The 15,912-nt window shown below is 44.7% G+C and overlaps 1 protein-coding gene across 1 annotated transcript in view; it reads right to left on the reverse strand.

Annotated features, from left to right (window-relative positions):
- Nucleotides 1-251: 251 nt before the first annotated feature.
- LOC149349716 (ribonuclease H2 subunit A) overlaps nucleotides 252-15,912 on the reverse strand; it is a 38,867-nt gene continuing 23,206 nt past the window's right edge. The window contains exons 7-8 of the mRNA XM_089578747.1: nucleotides 10,431-10,554; nucleotides 252-3,330 (exon numbers count right to left, since the gene is read on the reverse strand). Of these exons, the coding sequence (XP_089434873.1) occupies nucleotides 3,177-3,330; nucleotides 10,431-10,554 (278 nt within the window). The 3' untranslated portion in view covers nucleotides 252-3,176. The remainder of the gene's footprint in view (nucleotides 3,331-10,430; nucleotides 10,555-15,912) is intronic.

A 15,912-nucleotide genomic window follows, 5' to 3' on the forward strand; every position in this document is an offset into this window, starting at 1 on the left:
AGAACTCAGTTCTAAACAGTTCTAAAGCTAACGAGTGGCCACACTTTTTGTAAAACCAACCAAATTAACTGAAGGTTCCTTAGTTTTAATCACCTAAAATACAGTATGATTTTACAGCAGAAAGTTGCACACTCAAAAAAAAAAAAACTCGTCAGTGCAAATTCCATGAAAACACACTCACTGTGGGAGATTTTTACACACGCTGAGTAAGGCTCTCAGGAGAAATGCATGAGGAATAAAGAACCAAAGGTGCTCACGCATACTACACATGGTGGCAGCCACTGTGGTCGCTGTCCTGCACAGCATGCCAGCTAAAGCTCTTAGACGAGGCCTAGCAGCATTAATAAGCCACAGAAGTCAAGGTGTCAAAAACTTATTGGTGCACCTTAGACCTACAACTTCACACGCAGGAAGTGAAAACAAGCACCATTTAACGTATAAACTAAATGCCACAATAAAGGACAAAGATGGCAATGTCATTAACAACATGGACATTATAATTAAAGCGGTGAAAGAATTCTTTACTGAATAGTACAATATTCAAATTAACCAGAGAGCTAAACCTGAAAATATTAGCACCGAAGTCACAGTTGCTCTGGTTGTAACTAAAGAAGTCAAGAAAGCTTAGGACATAGTGTTTGTATATTTCATGAAAGAGAGCAGGGGTACAATGCTAAAAAAACCTGCATCCCTGAATCGCCTCATGACTTTAGAGGTACCAGAGATATGGAAGAACACAATTATACTACTAATTTGTAAGGAAGGTGGTAATAAACACCTGGAAGACTACAGATCCCTTGGCTTGCTATATGCTGTGTGCAAGGCATTTACCACAGTAATAGCTAATAGGATCAGGGTAATACTAGACTTCAACCAGCTCATGGAATATGCAAGTTTCCAGAAAAGGTACTTGAAAATGGATCATACATGTCATAAATAAAGTCATAAAGAATACAAGGCATTTTTACATAAAGCCTTCATAAGTATAAACAAACATTTCTGTACATAGCAACAGTCAAGCAAGCCTGATGAAACCAAGGCATAAATAAACCACATATGAAGTTACTGAAAATACTCACAAGGACCTTCACTCTTCACAAGAGGACTGAGAGAGGACACCAGTCAAAAGGGGCGATGCCAAGGGTACACAATTGCAGGGTGTATGGTTCGTCTCAAAAATAGCCGAGTGGTGTAAGCTAAAAGCTAGGGCATAGTGAGAGAGCTCTGGATGAATCTCAGCTATCGGATGTTCTTTGATGTGGACCAAAATTTTAGTACAGAAATGTTTTGTATCTTTAAAAGGCAGTGACCACACTCTGCAGTGAACCTGCAAACTCATGCGCAGCAGCCCAATGCCACAGCCACAACACCCCAGCAGCAGGTTCACTCAGTGCTTCAGATCACTCGCAACAGTGGGCTGCTTCACACATTCAGAACAGTTTTACAGCACTAGAAGGAACAATTGGTGCACCTTTTACTAAAATGTGATATTAGAGTGAATTACTTACAAGGCAAAAAGGGAAAATCAAAGCTGAAATATTTTTGTAAGATGATGCCTGCTAGCATTGTGCTTGGTGGCCCCTGTTATTGGCTACTGCAGAGTGCCCAGGCTTGCTCAGCCACACTCAAACACTACATGCACAAGTAGCTTTTAATAAACACAGATTTGTCAGTGTGAGCCTTGTAAGATATTCTGTGAATAAAATAAAATTTCAGAAAATTTTCTGAGTGGGTGTTTTTTCTGATGGTAGAGACAAACAAAATCCACCTCAACTAATTGAAAAGTTTGGTAGCCTTTAATTCAGCAGGTACAGATCTAAACCTGTTAGCCACAAAAGCAGTGCATTAGGTTAATCTTAATTTCATTCTTGTTATTTGAGGCATTCTGTGTACTGCAAGGAAAGCTGGGTGAGTTGCAGCTGATTCACAGTTGGAACTGTGAAGAATGTATGTGCTTTATGAGTGATGGCTACACATAAGGCCCAGTTTAAGGTGTATGCCAAAACTTCTACCCAGCCTGAGCATGTGCTAGCAGCACCAATCAGCTAAATGGGTCTAAAGCTGCCGACTTGCTTAACCTAAAGTAAAACAAACCTACTATGTATGCTCGGCTTACATAACTTTAGATCACTGGAACATCTTTTACCATGTGTTAAAGCCCCACAAGATTCAATAATATTGCTGTAAAGGTGCCGTTGTCGATATTTTTACGAAATATATTACATACTAAAGGACAGGTTTGCGGCCAATGACATATGCTAACAAAAAACATGCACACTTGGGTAAACCACAGCAGTGTCAAAGTGCTGAAAATCCTGCTAGATGGCAAATCTTATATTGGTAAATTTTTAATATTGTACTAATTCCCACTATTTTCTATGCTACACAAGCCTCTAACAAATTTTTGAAAATTAATTCTGTTTAAAAGTTCATAACACTGCCTCAAAAGGTAATCAACAGATAGTTAAAAGAGAGATAAAACACCTCATCTTGCTCAAAATGGGCGTTGGCAAGACACCAAAGTTACCTTTTGCACTGCATGCACCAGTTACTTGCAAGGACTGACGGCACTTGTCCAAGATATTTATATGTTACCGAGCAGTTACCTGTTTTCTTTATTGCAATTAACATTAATGTAACAGTTCTCAGTGAGACACAGAACAATTAACTGAAACCTGCCATGGTGGCACAGTGGCTAAGACATTCTGCTGTTGAGCATGAGGTCGTAAGGTCAAATCTTGGCTGCGGTGGCAGCATTTTAGTGACAGCGAAATGTGAAAACACCTGTGTGCGACAAAATGTCAGTGCACATCAAACAACTCCAGGAGGTCAAAACTAAACCAGAGGTCTCCACAAAGGCACCTCTCATAGCCCACATAACAGTTTTGGGACGTTAAGCCCCACTTACCTGGCCAACCTAACAATTACTTGGAGAGCTAGAAGTGCAACACTAAAGTCCCAAAAGATACACATTCTCTGATTTAAGTTGTTTATTCAATGATGCATTCAGTGTTAAAAAAAAAAAAAGACATGCACTACACTTGTAAGCCTCGCCTGGCCTAGCTGTTATTTGTGTAGCAACAATAAAGGGCAAACCATGCTGCCTGGAGTGAAATGCAAGACTGTACAACTGACGTGACCAGCACAATGCATGTGGTACGTGTAAATACAACAAGCTACAGCAGGTGAACTTGGCTCATTCCTCGTCTGGTGAAGAACGAACTCTCTTTTTCAGTTAGTTTCTTGCCTCGCTTCGGGTCGTGCTGGAAGAAGGACTGGATTGATGCCATGCCATTCTGCTTGGCTGCACCATCCTCATCTTCTTCATCCCTATTGTACAAGAAGCAAGTGTGCTATTAGGCTTCACTAAAGACACACAATTAGTGCAAGTGATACTGCTAAATGGTGCATCACCTGGAAAGACTAGTCATTCTAAGTAGAGCAGCCACCAAATTTTTTATGCGCCATTATTACAGACTGTTATGTCCAGCAATCAACAATGCCATTTGTAGCAAGTTCTATTTGTGCAACATTAGCACCTTGAATGACACTGTATAATAAAGCGAAAGGTTAATTTGCTCTCTCAAAGGAGCTCTGATGTGAGTCTTACAGTGAAATATAAGAAATGCCGCAGGATCGGTGGGATGACCTTCAGAAAATGCCATCCTGAAAGAAATTATCAAAGTGTCATGTGTAGCTGTAGCTGTTAGGGCAAATATTTCCTCCACCCCTTTCTCAATTTGTGCCTCCAACAGAGCCTGTACAAGTGCACCATCTGCAACGTCTTCAGTGTCTCATGGCATTTCTTTTTTGATTTTCTTGGGGCCTTGGACACTCCCTCTACAACTCTTGTTCTTGCTCTTGGTTTCTCTCTACCTGACTGGTTTGCTTGTGGTGCTGCGACAGACCAACAACGCACTTATGTGTTATGGTAGCAAGCATAGGAGTGTACCAAGGAAAGAAATGAATGAGGTAACATTTCGGCCAATGTACAAGCTCTATGCACTGCATGGGATGCCAAAATTCAGCTCAAAAATTTGAGGCAAAGTAGTCTATGCACTAGAAATGCTTACCGACTCTGCTTGAGTGTTGGCTTGCACTAGCCTTAACAGCCTACACCTACCCTCGGCTGTGGGCTGGGTGTGAGCCATTTGAACAAACAGTTTTTGACTCCCGTCCTACCTCATCTCAAGGCACATCTGCATTTGGCAGGGCAGATGACTGCAATCCAGGAGACTGGCAATACCGCCACAAATCTAACTGTTTGATGTTTGTTTTAAAGGGTTTAAGGTCCCAAAGCGACTCAGGCTATGCGGGACGCCGCAGTGGAGGTCTCCGGATAATTTCGAGTGGGGTTCTTAAACGTGCATTGACATCGCACAGTATACAGTCCTCCTTAGCATTTTGCCTGCATTGAAATGCGACCACTGCCACGACTGGGATCGAACCTGCGTCTTTTGGGTCAGCAGCCGAGCACCATAACCACTGAGCCACTGCGGAGGCTGAAGGGCAGGAATGCTTTAGAAAAAGATGCCCATGCCTTTAGAGCTAGAAAAAATGCCGCCTCTTTGTTGAGTCCCCATTTTGAACAACTTCACCAACAACAGGTACTAATCAATATCTCCTTTAAGCAGTCTTTGAGTTGCACAAACTCTTCTTATACACATTCCAAAAAACAATATGGCCTTTCAGGAACTTGTTTCATGTTCTTCCTATTGCACATTAATGTGGCGCCACAAGTCAGAAGATAATAAATGTGTGAAATGAGGCAACAAGAAGAAAACAAAGACAGCAACAATCAAACTGGGGGCAAGCCATGAATCAGCGACCATACATAAGTGTTGCTGACCTAATGTACTGATTCAGGTCAAATTACAAGCAATGATGAGTAGCACAGCCAGTGAGTCACAATAGACAATGTGCCTCTCAGGCAATCTGCGTGTTAACTGGAAAAGCTTTAAGTTAAGTTTGGAGCAGTATCTGACAATAATAGGACAGCAGGGAAAATCTGACGAACAAAAATGCAGCTGTTGTCGGCTGTCAATTGAATATCAGTCATTGACATACACTACAATGTACTAGAGTTCGTGAGACAAATGAAGCAGTTCCCGTTAAGAAAGGTCTCTAACACTGTAATTTTAGCACTCAACAAATACTTTGCACTGAGAAGAAACAAAGTATATAGACGGCACTTGCTCTGGTACAGAAAGCATGAGCCGAGACGACAGCCTTTTGACAATGTTTCTCACGGATCTAAAGATGAAGGCCAAAGACAGCAACTACAAAGGTCAGTGTGAGAAGACAATTGGCGATCAGGTTTTTCTGGTGCCAGTAATAAAGAGATGTGCTTGAAAAAAGTGAAAGCGTTTCAAGGCAGCATTAGGCAGATGGTTTTGAAGGCTTCACATGTGCTGTAGATGACACTCGCGCAGAGCACAGCACAGACCACGAGGATGGCCCAAGGTGATCATGACCAGAAGCTGGAGAAGCTACTCAAGAGGTGCAGACAACAAGAAATTTTAATTAACAGGCAGAAGCTAGAGCTGAATGACAAAGAAGTGCCTTTCTCAGGTCATAAACTGACAAGCAAAGAACTTATGACAGATCATTAAAAGGTCAAAGATGCCACCAACCACAGATGTCAACAAAGAGCCCTTCAATTGTGGGGCATGGTGAACTACTATGCCAGATTTCTACAAAGTATACCTGAAGCCATGGAGCCAATAATGAGACTGAAGGCAAATTAATTAGCCAAGTAGGCATGGGAAACTGAGCAAGCCCAAGAGTTTGAAGCTGTCATCAGTTCCCAGCCGTCCCAGTGCTAGCCTTCAACAATGGACGGAGACAATTTACCATGCAGTGCAGTGCATTTGAAAAGAGACTTCCCATTACTGCAAAAGAGACCACCGGTCTTTTTTTGCCAGCCGAGCACTTACCCCAAAAGAAACGATACACATTCAAGCCCATTTATATAATGGCCACTGTTATAAAAAACACTAATTTATTACGAACGAGGTTGGTGCTACTGTCAAAATAAGTATTACAGCAATTGCACAACGTCTCAGGTGCAATGAAAGACTGTGACAGCACAACTCGGTGGTTAAAGTGAACAAGGAGGCGCTATACATTCAGCCCCACAGTAAAAAACGTGTGCCTCGCACAGGCATAGAAACCGAAAAGCGTTTTCTTGCTTCCGTGACATGCAAAACAATATGTCAACTGCAAAAATGCAATAAAAGTCGCACTGAAACCGCCAGCCAAGCACGCAGCGATGGGTTGCAGTGTCAGTCGATGCATGCATGTGTGCTAGTTGGTCTCAAGTGGAAGCAGAAGCGCGGTGCATGCAAAAGAGGGCCAGAGCTGAAAGCAAAACAAGCGCACGAGGTCGATGATAAACCAATGGCAGCTATATAAGAAGTTTAATTGTCAGTCACATACTTGCTGGCATAACCGGTCATATGACATGTGTTCTCTAATTGGTTCTCACTCCAGTACTCATGCCAGGGGGAACCTGCGTGCTTATCAACAATGCAATCGATACGCTCTGCATGCACGTGCATTGCACTAGCTTCCTCGCTGCATTCGTACAACTTTGTCGAGGACTGAAGGCATGGAGGCCAACCTACCACCAGTTGCCATGAACGCTTATATCATAATTAGTAATATTGCATCCCTAAACGAGTTCACTGGCAGAACTGATTTTGACGAAATGCACATGACCACTCTGTACAGCTTGGAAAGCACAATGATAGGGCCTGCAAGAAGATGCAGATGTGCATAAACGACCTTTTCAAGAAATAAATGCCACTTCTGCTGGCTGTAATAGCGGAAGTTCCCTTACTACAAACCTCATATACAAAAAATGCGATCGCCGTGACCATGAGGTTTGTTATAAGTGGGCTCAACTATATTCTCAGGCTGAAAAAAAAAAAAAAAATGTTGAGAACTCTTCTCACACTATAAAATTTCCACCAGTATGCATTTGTCTAGCACATGAAAGTGATCACAGATCACAAACATTTTCTGAACAACAAACCTGAAGACAGCAAGGCACGCTACTTGCTACAAGCACAGTGGTACAACAATTTAGCCTGAATAATGCCCAGGCATGGATACACAGAAATAAATAAGGTTGCATGTCAACATGTAAAACAAGAAACTCTGATAAGATTAGAAGTTTCACTGGAAAAGATGCCACAATGTGCAAGCTGATGAGTGTTGTCCTAAAAGGTAGACTGAACAATACAAAAGGCCTTGCTTCTGATGCGAAACAGTAACGCTGTGCAAGTGCCAGATTGTCATCATCCCTGTAAGCAATCATGCAGAAATCAAGAGAAGACTGCACTTTTCTCATACTGGAACTGAAAGTTACCTCTGAAGGCCATGGGAATGCATTTGCTGGCCACAAACGTACCAAGAAGTGAAGGAACAATTAGCTACATTCGTGATGTGTCCAGTATACAACAAGCTGCAGCAGAAAAAAAAAGAAAAACCATCATCCACACCTAGCATTAACTCAGCCATGGAGTCAGTGCCTATGTAGTGGAGCTTCAAAGAAAATGTTTCGTTATGAAGATCAACTACTACAGGAGAATTTTGAAGGTTGATCAGCTGACATCCAGAGCCTCTACAAATGTTGCCAGAAAATTAAAAGCTCAACCTTTCTAGGTCCAACATACGTTTAGTCAGTGTCATGACTGACAGTATACCACCATTTTCAGGAGAAATATTTTCTAGCTTTGCCTATGAATAAAATTTTCGACACAAAATGTCGAGCACACCACAACATCTCAAGTCTAATGGCATGGCATAGTCGGAGGTAAAAACCGCCAAAAGACTAGTGAAGAAGACATTGAAAAGTGGTGGCTTTCTTGGTTCACTCCAACATTCCACTTGAAAGCAGAGAAGCTAGCCCAGTCCAGCTCCTAATAGCTTGAACAGCCATGCCAACGATACTTACATTGCCCCGGCCAAGAATTGCAAAACCATCAACAACCACAGCAATGAAAACAATGCTGTGCAGTGTTCTACTACAACTAGAGAACAAGGATCTTCAGCCTCTGAAGAAGGAAGAGAGATTCGTAGTCTAAACATTTAGACACCAAGATACTTCACGGAAATCAAGGAAATGCAAAAAAAAAAAGTTTCCAGATCCTACGAGGTCGAAAGAGATGGAGGCAGACAGTAGGGAAACAGTGTGCGCCTGGAACAGATTCTCCCGACAGCAGTGACACTCAACACAACACAGTACTAACTCATCCAGGTAACCAAGCGCCAGTAGCAACAAGCAGCCCTCCATCCTAAGTTATAGTAACAGGTCAAACCTTGCAGACTTTTTTGGACACCAACCAATAGTCTGAAGACACAAAATGCACACAAGCAGAAAGCCAAGTCAGATCAGACAACCTCAAAGAGCTTTGTAGGACTCTGCCATTTATTAAATCTTGGAGCTAAAAAGAAAGAGATGCTACACGGGAACTACTGCCATCAGCAGTATTCCCTTCAGCAGCAATTCAACTGTATGTGCTTTTTTTGGTAAACATTTCAACAAACAACACGGTATTTCAGCAACGTCTCTTGTGCTCTTCCCACTTCACCAAACAACACTCCTTAACCCTTTCGCTGTCGGGTGTTTCTGCCCGTGACGCACCCCCAGTGTCGCACACTTCCGGGATGATGGTCCCGCCGTTTCAACGTCAGAATCTGACGATGCGGAACTCGCCTCTTCCTTGGATGAGACGCTGTCAGAGTCCGAATCCGAGCTCGGCTCGTATTTAGAATCTGAAGAGCCACCGCTCCAATACGCAGAGGAAGGTCCCGCGCGGTCAGCCATATCCGAAAGTAACCGCGCGCAGCGGGGGTGTGCTTTCAGTGGCCCGCAAAACGGAGAGAAATGGGACGCTGTGTAATAAAGACGAGAGAGGGAGATGGAAAAAGGCTAAAACAAAGTTGAGGGGCTTTGCTTTTGCTGCTTCCAGCCGCAAGCGAGGGTGCGACGAGAGAGAGAAAGCAGCGATCGAGTCATGTGTCAGTCTCTTTGACTCTCGGAGTGGCAACGGCACGCGCCCTTGAACTTGAAGCGCCGTAGCTCACATGCCGACAGAAGAAAAATAAAAACCTGCAAAACAGCGGCAGATGGCAGAACAACCCTTGGACCCATAACCACACGCGCGCGTCATGATCCGGCGAACGCGGAGCGACCGCGCCACTCAGCAAAGAGGGAGGGGTGGGATGGCAGTCGCTCCGTACTCTTCAATACACGTACCAAAACAGTAAGGGGCGAAAATACGAACTTGTAGAAAGATTCAACAGATGGCGCAACTAGTCCAAGAGCGTCAGCTTTGCGCTCAAGCGCGAAATTTTGAACGCACGATAGAGAACGTACCGGTACGTCAGTGACACTGTGGGGGGGAAGCGCGAAAACGTACCGGTACGTTCGTGACAGTGAAAGGGTTAATGCAGGCCAAGCTAATATCACCACTGCAGACAGTGCAAAGGACCGAGTCAGGCTTGATTTAAAAAAAAAGTATCCTGTGCGCAGCTGCAGTTGCTGGCCCTGTGAACCAATAGCTAAGATATCCTTGCTTCATGCATATTAATCTTGATGGCATCAGCAGCTGCCAGTGAGTTGAAAGCAAGTGTACCAGTTTCACAAATGTTGCAAAAGAAAACAACTTAACAAAAACATTGTTGCCAAATATGTGTTTCATATAAATACAATGAGGTAACAAACCAATATAGTACACATTTCTAGGAGAGATCTAATGCTCCCCCGCTAACTTTTAGTTAGGCTGAACTGTGCTGCACATTCCTTTCTTCCTGCTGGACTGTGGAGGTTCATGAGGATATGAAAATCTGATGTTAAAAAACCGACAAGATGATCAAGGTACCTCATGAGAGAAGGCTGTAATAGCATTTGGATCTCCCTTGATGATTACTTTGATATTTTACTCTAACGAATGCTTTTACTGGGTAGGTGGACGTGGAATGGGGAGGTGGATTGAGGTTGGGGTTGCGAGGTGGCTGGTGGGTGGTGCTTCTCTTTCCACTACATCTTTAAATTCGATTTCACTATCGCTTTTTGGTTTCACTGCTGCATGGGCTTCTAGAGGATGCCATTGCGTAGATGAACATCCCCCTAACAATATAGTAGGTGGTGCTCCTAGGGGGAGGCTTCACTCACTAAGGCTTCACACAGATAACGCAAGAATTTTCGTCAAGCATCACTGTTACTGCTATCACAGTAAAACAAACACTTCAAAGCAGGTCACAGGTCATGAACGAAAGCATAATGAAGGCGCAATGAAGAAAGCGTAATGAAGCACTTTTCATTGAATGAATATGAGCTGATAACAAGTACAGCATGAGCACCAGCAGCGCTCTGATCTCTTCAAGGAATCTTTCCTATAGACACATGACTGGAGACTCACCACACTATAGTTGCAGCGTGGTCTTCAAGCAACTTGTCTGCTGTTGACCAGCTGAACCGCACAATACCAGGAAATCCAAATACCAAATCCGTATTTTCTGTCAGGAACTTCTTTGTCAAAGGATCTGCATCAGACAAAGCAATACATCTGTGATAGCATAAAGCCTGGCCCGCATGGAGCGTTTTTTACCCGCGAAATCGCGTCGCGCGCCCGACGCCCGCGCCAGCGTCGACGAATTCACTCCCGCATGGTCAGCAGCTGAGCGGCGAGCGCTACACGCGCTTTACGGGATACGTTGGCAAGATGGCGGCGCCCTGCTCGCCCGCTTCGGAATAAATTCATGCCACCGCTGGATTCTTCGACGCGATAGCTCGCTCAAATGGTAGCGGTTCGCTTTTATTTCGCACACTCTCGCCCACGCGTAGAGGTATAAGCGATAACTTGCCATTGTTTTTCAAATAATTTGGCGATTTTCAAGCTCTTAGGCCTAACTAAATACAGTGTGTTTACCTCGCAAGAACGACACCTGGTGAAGCAGTTGTCTCGCTTTTAGTCACTTGTTACACTTTCACCTATTTGCAATTTTTCTTCTTGGAACCAAAAAGGCTCGCAATGCACCCATCGTAGTTATCAGTAATAACGGATAAAAAACTTCAACACAGCGTTGATGTGTTTTGGAGTCTTGTCACTAGATGGCGCTACCGTTTACGTGTGACCCTGATTCCCGGCCAGCTAAAAGCGACTCCTACGAAAGACAACACGCTGCTCGGCCGTTTCGGCCGAGAAACCCGAAGCCCAAGCCTCGGTACTATAGTGAACTAGAACTCGGTACCCTCGGAGCGCCAAACGCCCGTCTTTCCGGGAAGCACGTTGCAGTTTTGGTGGTCAAGCTACACTACCAGAGAGAGCTCGCGAGCGCGTCTCTCTCGGCTGGCGTGGCTCCGTTCAGAGTCACGTGACGCCCGCTCTGGCTCTCATTGGCCCTCTGTCGCTGCCCTCTCCAGGCGTCGGCGCGGCGTCGACGTTTTTTTCTGTTTCGACAGAACCCGACGATTTTGCAAAAACATCCTCTCCGGCGGCAAAAAAACACTCTGGTGCTGTTGCCGTCGACGCCGACGAATCGCCCGGAAAAACGCTCCATGCGGGCCTCGCTTAACAAGCATCTTAATTTTGTTTTATCGTTTGTTTGAATACAGTTGAAACTTGCTGATACATTCCCGGTTCATATGATAAAAATCGCAAGCAATAAAAATGTCCCAAAGAGCTAAACTAATCTTCTTCTGACTAATACTATTTGGATAACTACAATGTCCCAGCACTAAGTATGCTCAAAATTTCGCCAATTTGAATCGTAGATGCATATAGTTTGGTTCAGTTTGGTGGGGTTTAACATCCCGAAATGACTCATGCTATGTGGGGCGCCGTAGGAACGCTCTGGATAATTTCGACCACCAGAGGTTTCTGAATGCGCATTGACATCACACAGTACATGGGTCTCTAGCATTTCACCTCCGTCGAAATGTGACTGCCGTGGCCGGGATCGAACCCGCGCCTTTCGGGTCAGCAGCCGAGCCCCATAAACATTAAGCCACCACGGTGGCTAATACGTTTAGCAGCCATGCGATTGTGCGTGAACATACGAGTGGGCTAAGCCTGGGCGCATGCAATGTCAGCAGAAGATCTATTAGAGTCAGCCGCCAGAGTGGCTTTTTCGCAATGCATTTGCCTTGCAAATGTATGTACGTGCTGCTTCACTCTTGCCTTTCCTTTTTTTCTCATGTATTTGGGTTTTTGCAAATTCCTGTTCTTTTAAATAAACTTCTATTTACTCTATTTACTTGCATAATTAATGCATTTTTTCCCCCCAAAAAGTGTCTGAAAACATGGAGGGTGCGGTCTTTACACAGGGTAAAACATTTTTTAAAAAGTTTGAAGCGGCAGAAATGGGACAGAAAGCATGCTGGTGGATTAAATGCTTCATCCAGTAAGATTTAACTTCTCTGTAAAGCAAAATGCGCTCGGCACAGTTTCCATGCTAGTGTCAACAAATTTTATCTCAACCCCACACATACAACTCGCCTAGCAGTGAATAACACTGTCTGAAGAGAGCCTAAGTAGATTTAATTCTCATACAACTCATAGCACTAAGAGTGATGCCCAGCTGCAACAAGTTGCTACAGCCCTTACTATGGCAAATAAAACAGAGAAACCCTTTATGACCAGGCATGGTTTCTATAGGTTCTCGAACCGCTCGTGGAACATTCTTATTGGAGGTTCGTCCCATAGGATGAGGTACAATAGGCCTGACATTCAACGGATGGGGTTCTATATTGTTGCGTGGTTGTTTCAGAATTCAAAAAAGGGAGCCTGCTAGCATTCCTTATCGCCATCAGCAGACTACATGGCAAAAGTAAGGGGTACACTCATTATGCGGGGGAAAGAAATTTTTCACATTTGACAACCAAAGTAGGGGTGTGTCCATTATGTGAGTAAATATGATATATTTTTGTCTTACAGCCCAATCACTTACTTCCTCTCTGTTGCTTTTTTTAAGTTGATAGTATTTTATACTGCAACCAATACTGTAAACACAACCATTAATTCTTTTACAGTAAGATTGTGGAGGCGAAACGTAAAAGGCACCTGTGTGCTGCGTGTCAGTGCATGTTAAAGAACCCCAGGTGGTCTAAATTATTCCCAAGCCCTCGACCAAAGCATCGATTATGGCCCCGTCATAGACGTCAACCTACACAATTACAATTGCAATTTGTGCTTTAATTACTTGTACATAAATTGTGTACAAAATTGCTCTTGGTAACAATCGAGCCAAAATAAACTACACTTGACTTCTGAGTGCATAAGAATGCCACATTCATCATCGAAAAAAAAAAAAAATTGGCTGTGGTTTAGCTCTGGTTAAACCTGGAGGATTGCGAAACAACATCTGCACGTAGCCATATATTGTTGCGTGAGCTACACTGCCCACAGTCTCGCCGTTTCGCGTGCTCTTGCACGACCATATGGCGCATGAGCGAGCAGCAAGTGGCGTCACTACGCACAGCTGGCGTGCCTCACCACGCGCGCTCACCTTCCTTTCCTTAGAATGATCGAAGTGTAAAACGTTGACAATGCCAACACCAATGAACACAATGAATTCCAACGGCCTATGGCTTCAGCGCCGCGTTTCTGGCACAACGTTGTCACTGCCAACGCATGCAGCGCACACCTGTCACTTAGCTTAAAGGGCAACTCCGGCGATTTTTCAGCCATTTTAAGTTAATGGCTGTTTTGTGTTCCTAAGAACCTCCTGTAATGTGTACGATACAAGGTTTTCAAAAGCAACCGTAAAATAATTTTTAAACAGCAAAAAACGCAAAACTCGAAACCGAAACCGCAAAATCGAAACTGGGGAGGGGCCTTCGTGTGGTATCAGGGTGCGTAGCAGTTTTAGTGGAAAAAATTCAAGGGTTTTCAAGGACTTTAAAGGCCCTGGCATAACAATTTCAAGGACCCAAAGCAATTTTTAGTAGCTTGGACAAAAAATATATTTAAGAACAAAATCATTCATTTTATTGAAAAAGAAAAAAATAGGCATACACTGCCTTGAAGCACACATTAATAAACACATAAAGTGCCTTGAAGTGCACACGGGTTAAGATTAACAAGAATGCACTTGAAGTTTTTCAGCAATTACACAATAAATTGCTTGAACCTCCTGAATCTTTTCTTTTGCAGTTTTTCTAAGACTGTTTGATTTCGCAATACATGTGATGTCATTAGCCGCCTCAGCTTTTACGGCAAAACTGTCTGCAGCAGCCAACAAGTCCGCAACAGTTTTTGTAGCGTGAGCTACACTGGCCATGGATGAGCAGTTTCGCGTGAGCGTGGGTGAGTCAAGCTGTGCATGCGTGAGGAGCGAGTGACGTCACAGCTGCGCAGCTGGTGCGCCGGAGCCGACAAGAAGAAGAGGAGGATGGTGAGGAACGACAGCCAGGCTACAGCCATGGAGAAGGAAAGCAAAGCCTCTGCTGAGTGGCGCGGAAGAGCGGAAAAGTTGAATTCGCCGGATCCCGAAGTGGTTGCCCGGCAGTTAGCGATTAACGAGAGGAAGAATGAACAGGCTAAGGCCAAGCGCGCAGCACAGACGCCAGAGCAACGAAAGGAACACCTAGCAAAAGCGGCGTCGCCAGGAGCCTGAGCGGCGCGCAGCACAATCAGGGCACGGTCAGGGCTAGAGAGCGGACACAAGAAACACATGCGACATTGGATTGACTTGGATTAGGACTTGCCAGATATGGCCAGACGTTCACTCGAATCCGCTAACCCTAGTCCAGCGCAAAATTCAAGGACTTTCCAGCACCTTTACAAGATTCAAGGGATTTCAAGGCCTTGAATATGGAGCTTTACAAATCAAGGGTTTTCAAGGGTTTCAAGGACTGCTACGAACCCTGGGTATTGACTGTGACGTCACGAGCGGGTTCGCAGCGCGGTGAAGTCCCCGAAGATATCACAACTACCCTGAGCCGCACGATCTACATGGCTGAAAGCGCGGAGGACAGCTTTTCCGAGACCAGCGAGTCTTTAGAAGACGACTCATTTGACGATTTTGGACTGGACGAGTCGCCTTTCAGGTATGATCCACCGCCGCTCGAGCCAGCCGCGTCACACCGCAGGCCGCGTCACCTGCAGCACAGAGACGGTCTGAACTCGGAGAAGTGATTACTTGAGTCATTTCTCGTGCATGCATTTGTGACAGCGTCGTGAGAACTAAAGTTAATGAGATGCTCCCGCCGACAGCTGTTCGTGTGGCCAGTGCCGGCCGACCCAGCCTAATGAATGAATCTGCTGCCGGAACGTTGCCGCGGTGCACAACGTCCTTACAGGGGCATGCATCACCAACAGTCCTCTCTGCGAAGCTTTATCTCGACGGCGAGCTTTTGGAAGTGAGTTCACGCCAGCTACAGTTCTACAATCCAACATACCGCTTCTTCTTGACGGCCGCGCTTCGTTCAGCTGGCCGCTGCGATAGACGGTTATACTAGAATAACGTTGGCATAGAATATGCCTTCAAGCGCCAGTTGAACGAAGCCTTAGCGAGTCCAAAGCTCTCTTTGAAGTACACGCTGTCTTCATAGCAATCTGGCGCGAAATGTTCCGAGCACAAGCGGGAATGCTTCCTCGGAGACAAGTTTACACGGTGGACAGCTCTCACCAACTTATCGCGAAGGTTCTTATCGCTAGGAAACCTACGCTAGATCACGCCCGTTTTCACAGATCAAGAATTTGTGCACCCCAAAGCACAACAGAAGTTGCCGTGACCCATCACTCTGGCGTACACATCACATCAGGTATGTTGAGATGGAGCGAAATTGCACAGGTGGTCGAAATAATTCCGGACAGTTCCACTACGGACCTCTTTCTTCTTTTCTTCTTTCACTCCTCCCTTACGTCGCGGTTCGAGTGTCCATTACTGCGTCATTTA

This window comes from Amblyomma mixtum, chromosome 3 (assembly GCF_055824585.1).
Source record: "Amblyomma mixtum isolate Tamu chromosome 3, ASM5582458v1, whole genome shotgun sequence".
In the NCBI taxonomy this organism is placed as follows: domain Eukaryota; kingdom Metazoa; phylum Arthropoda; class Arachnida; order Ixodida; family Ixodidae; genus Amblyomma; species Amblyomma mixtum.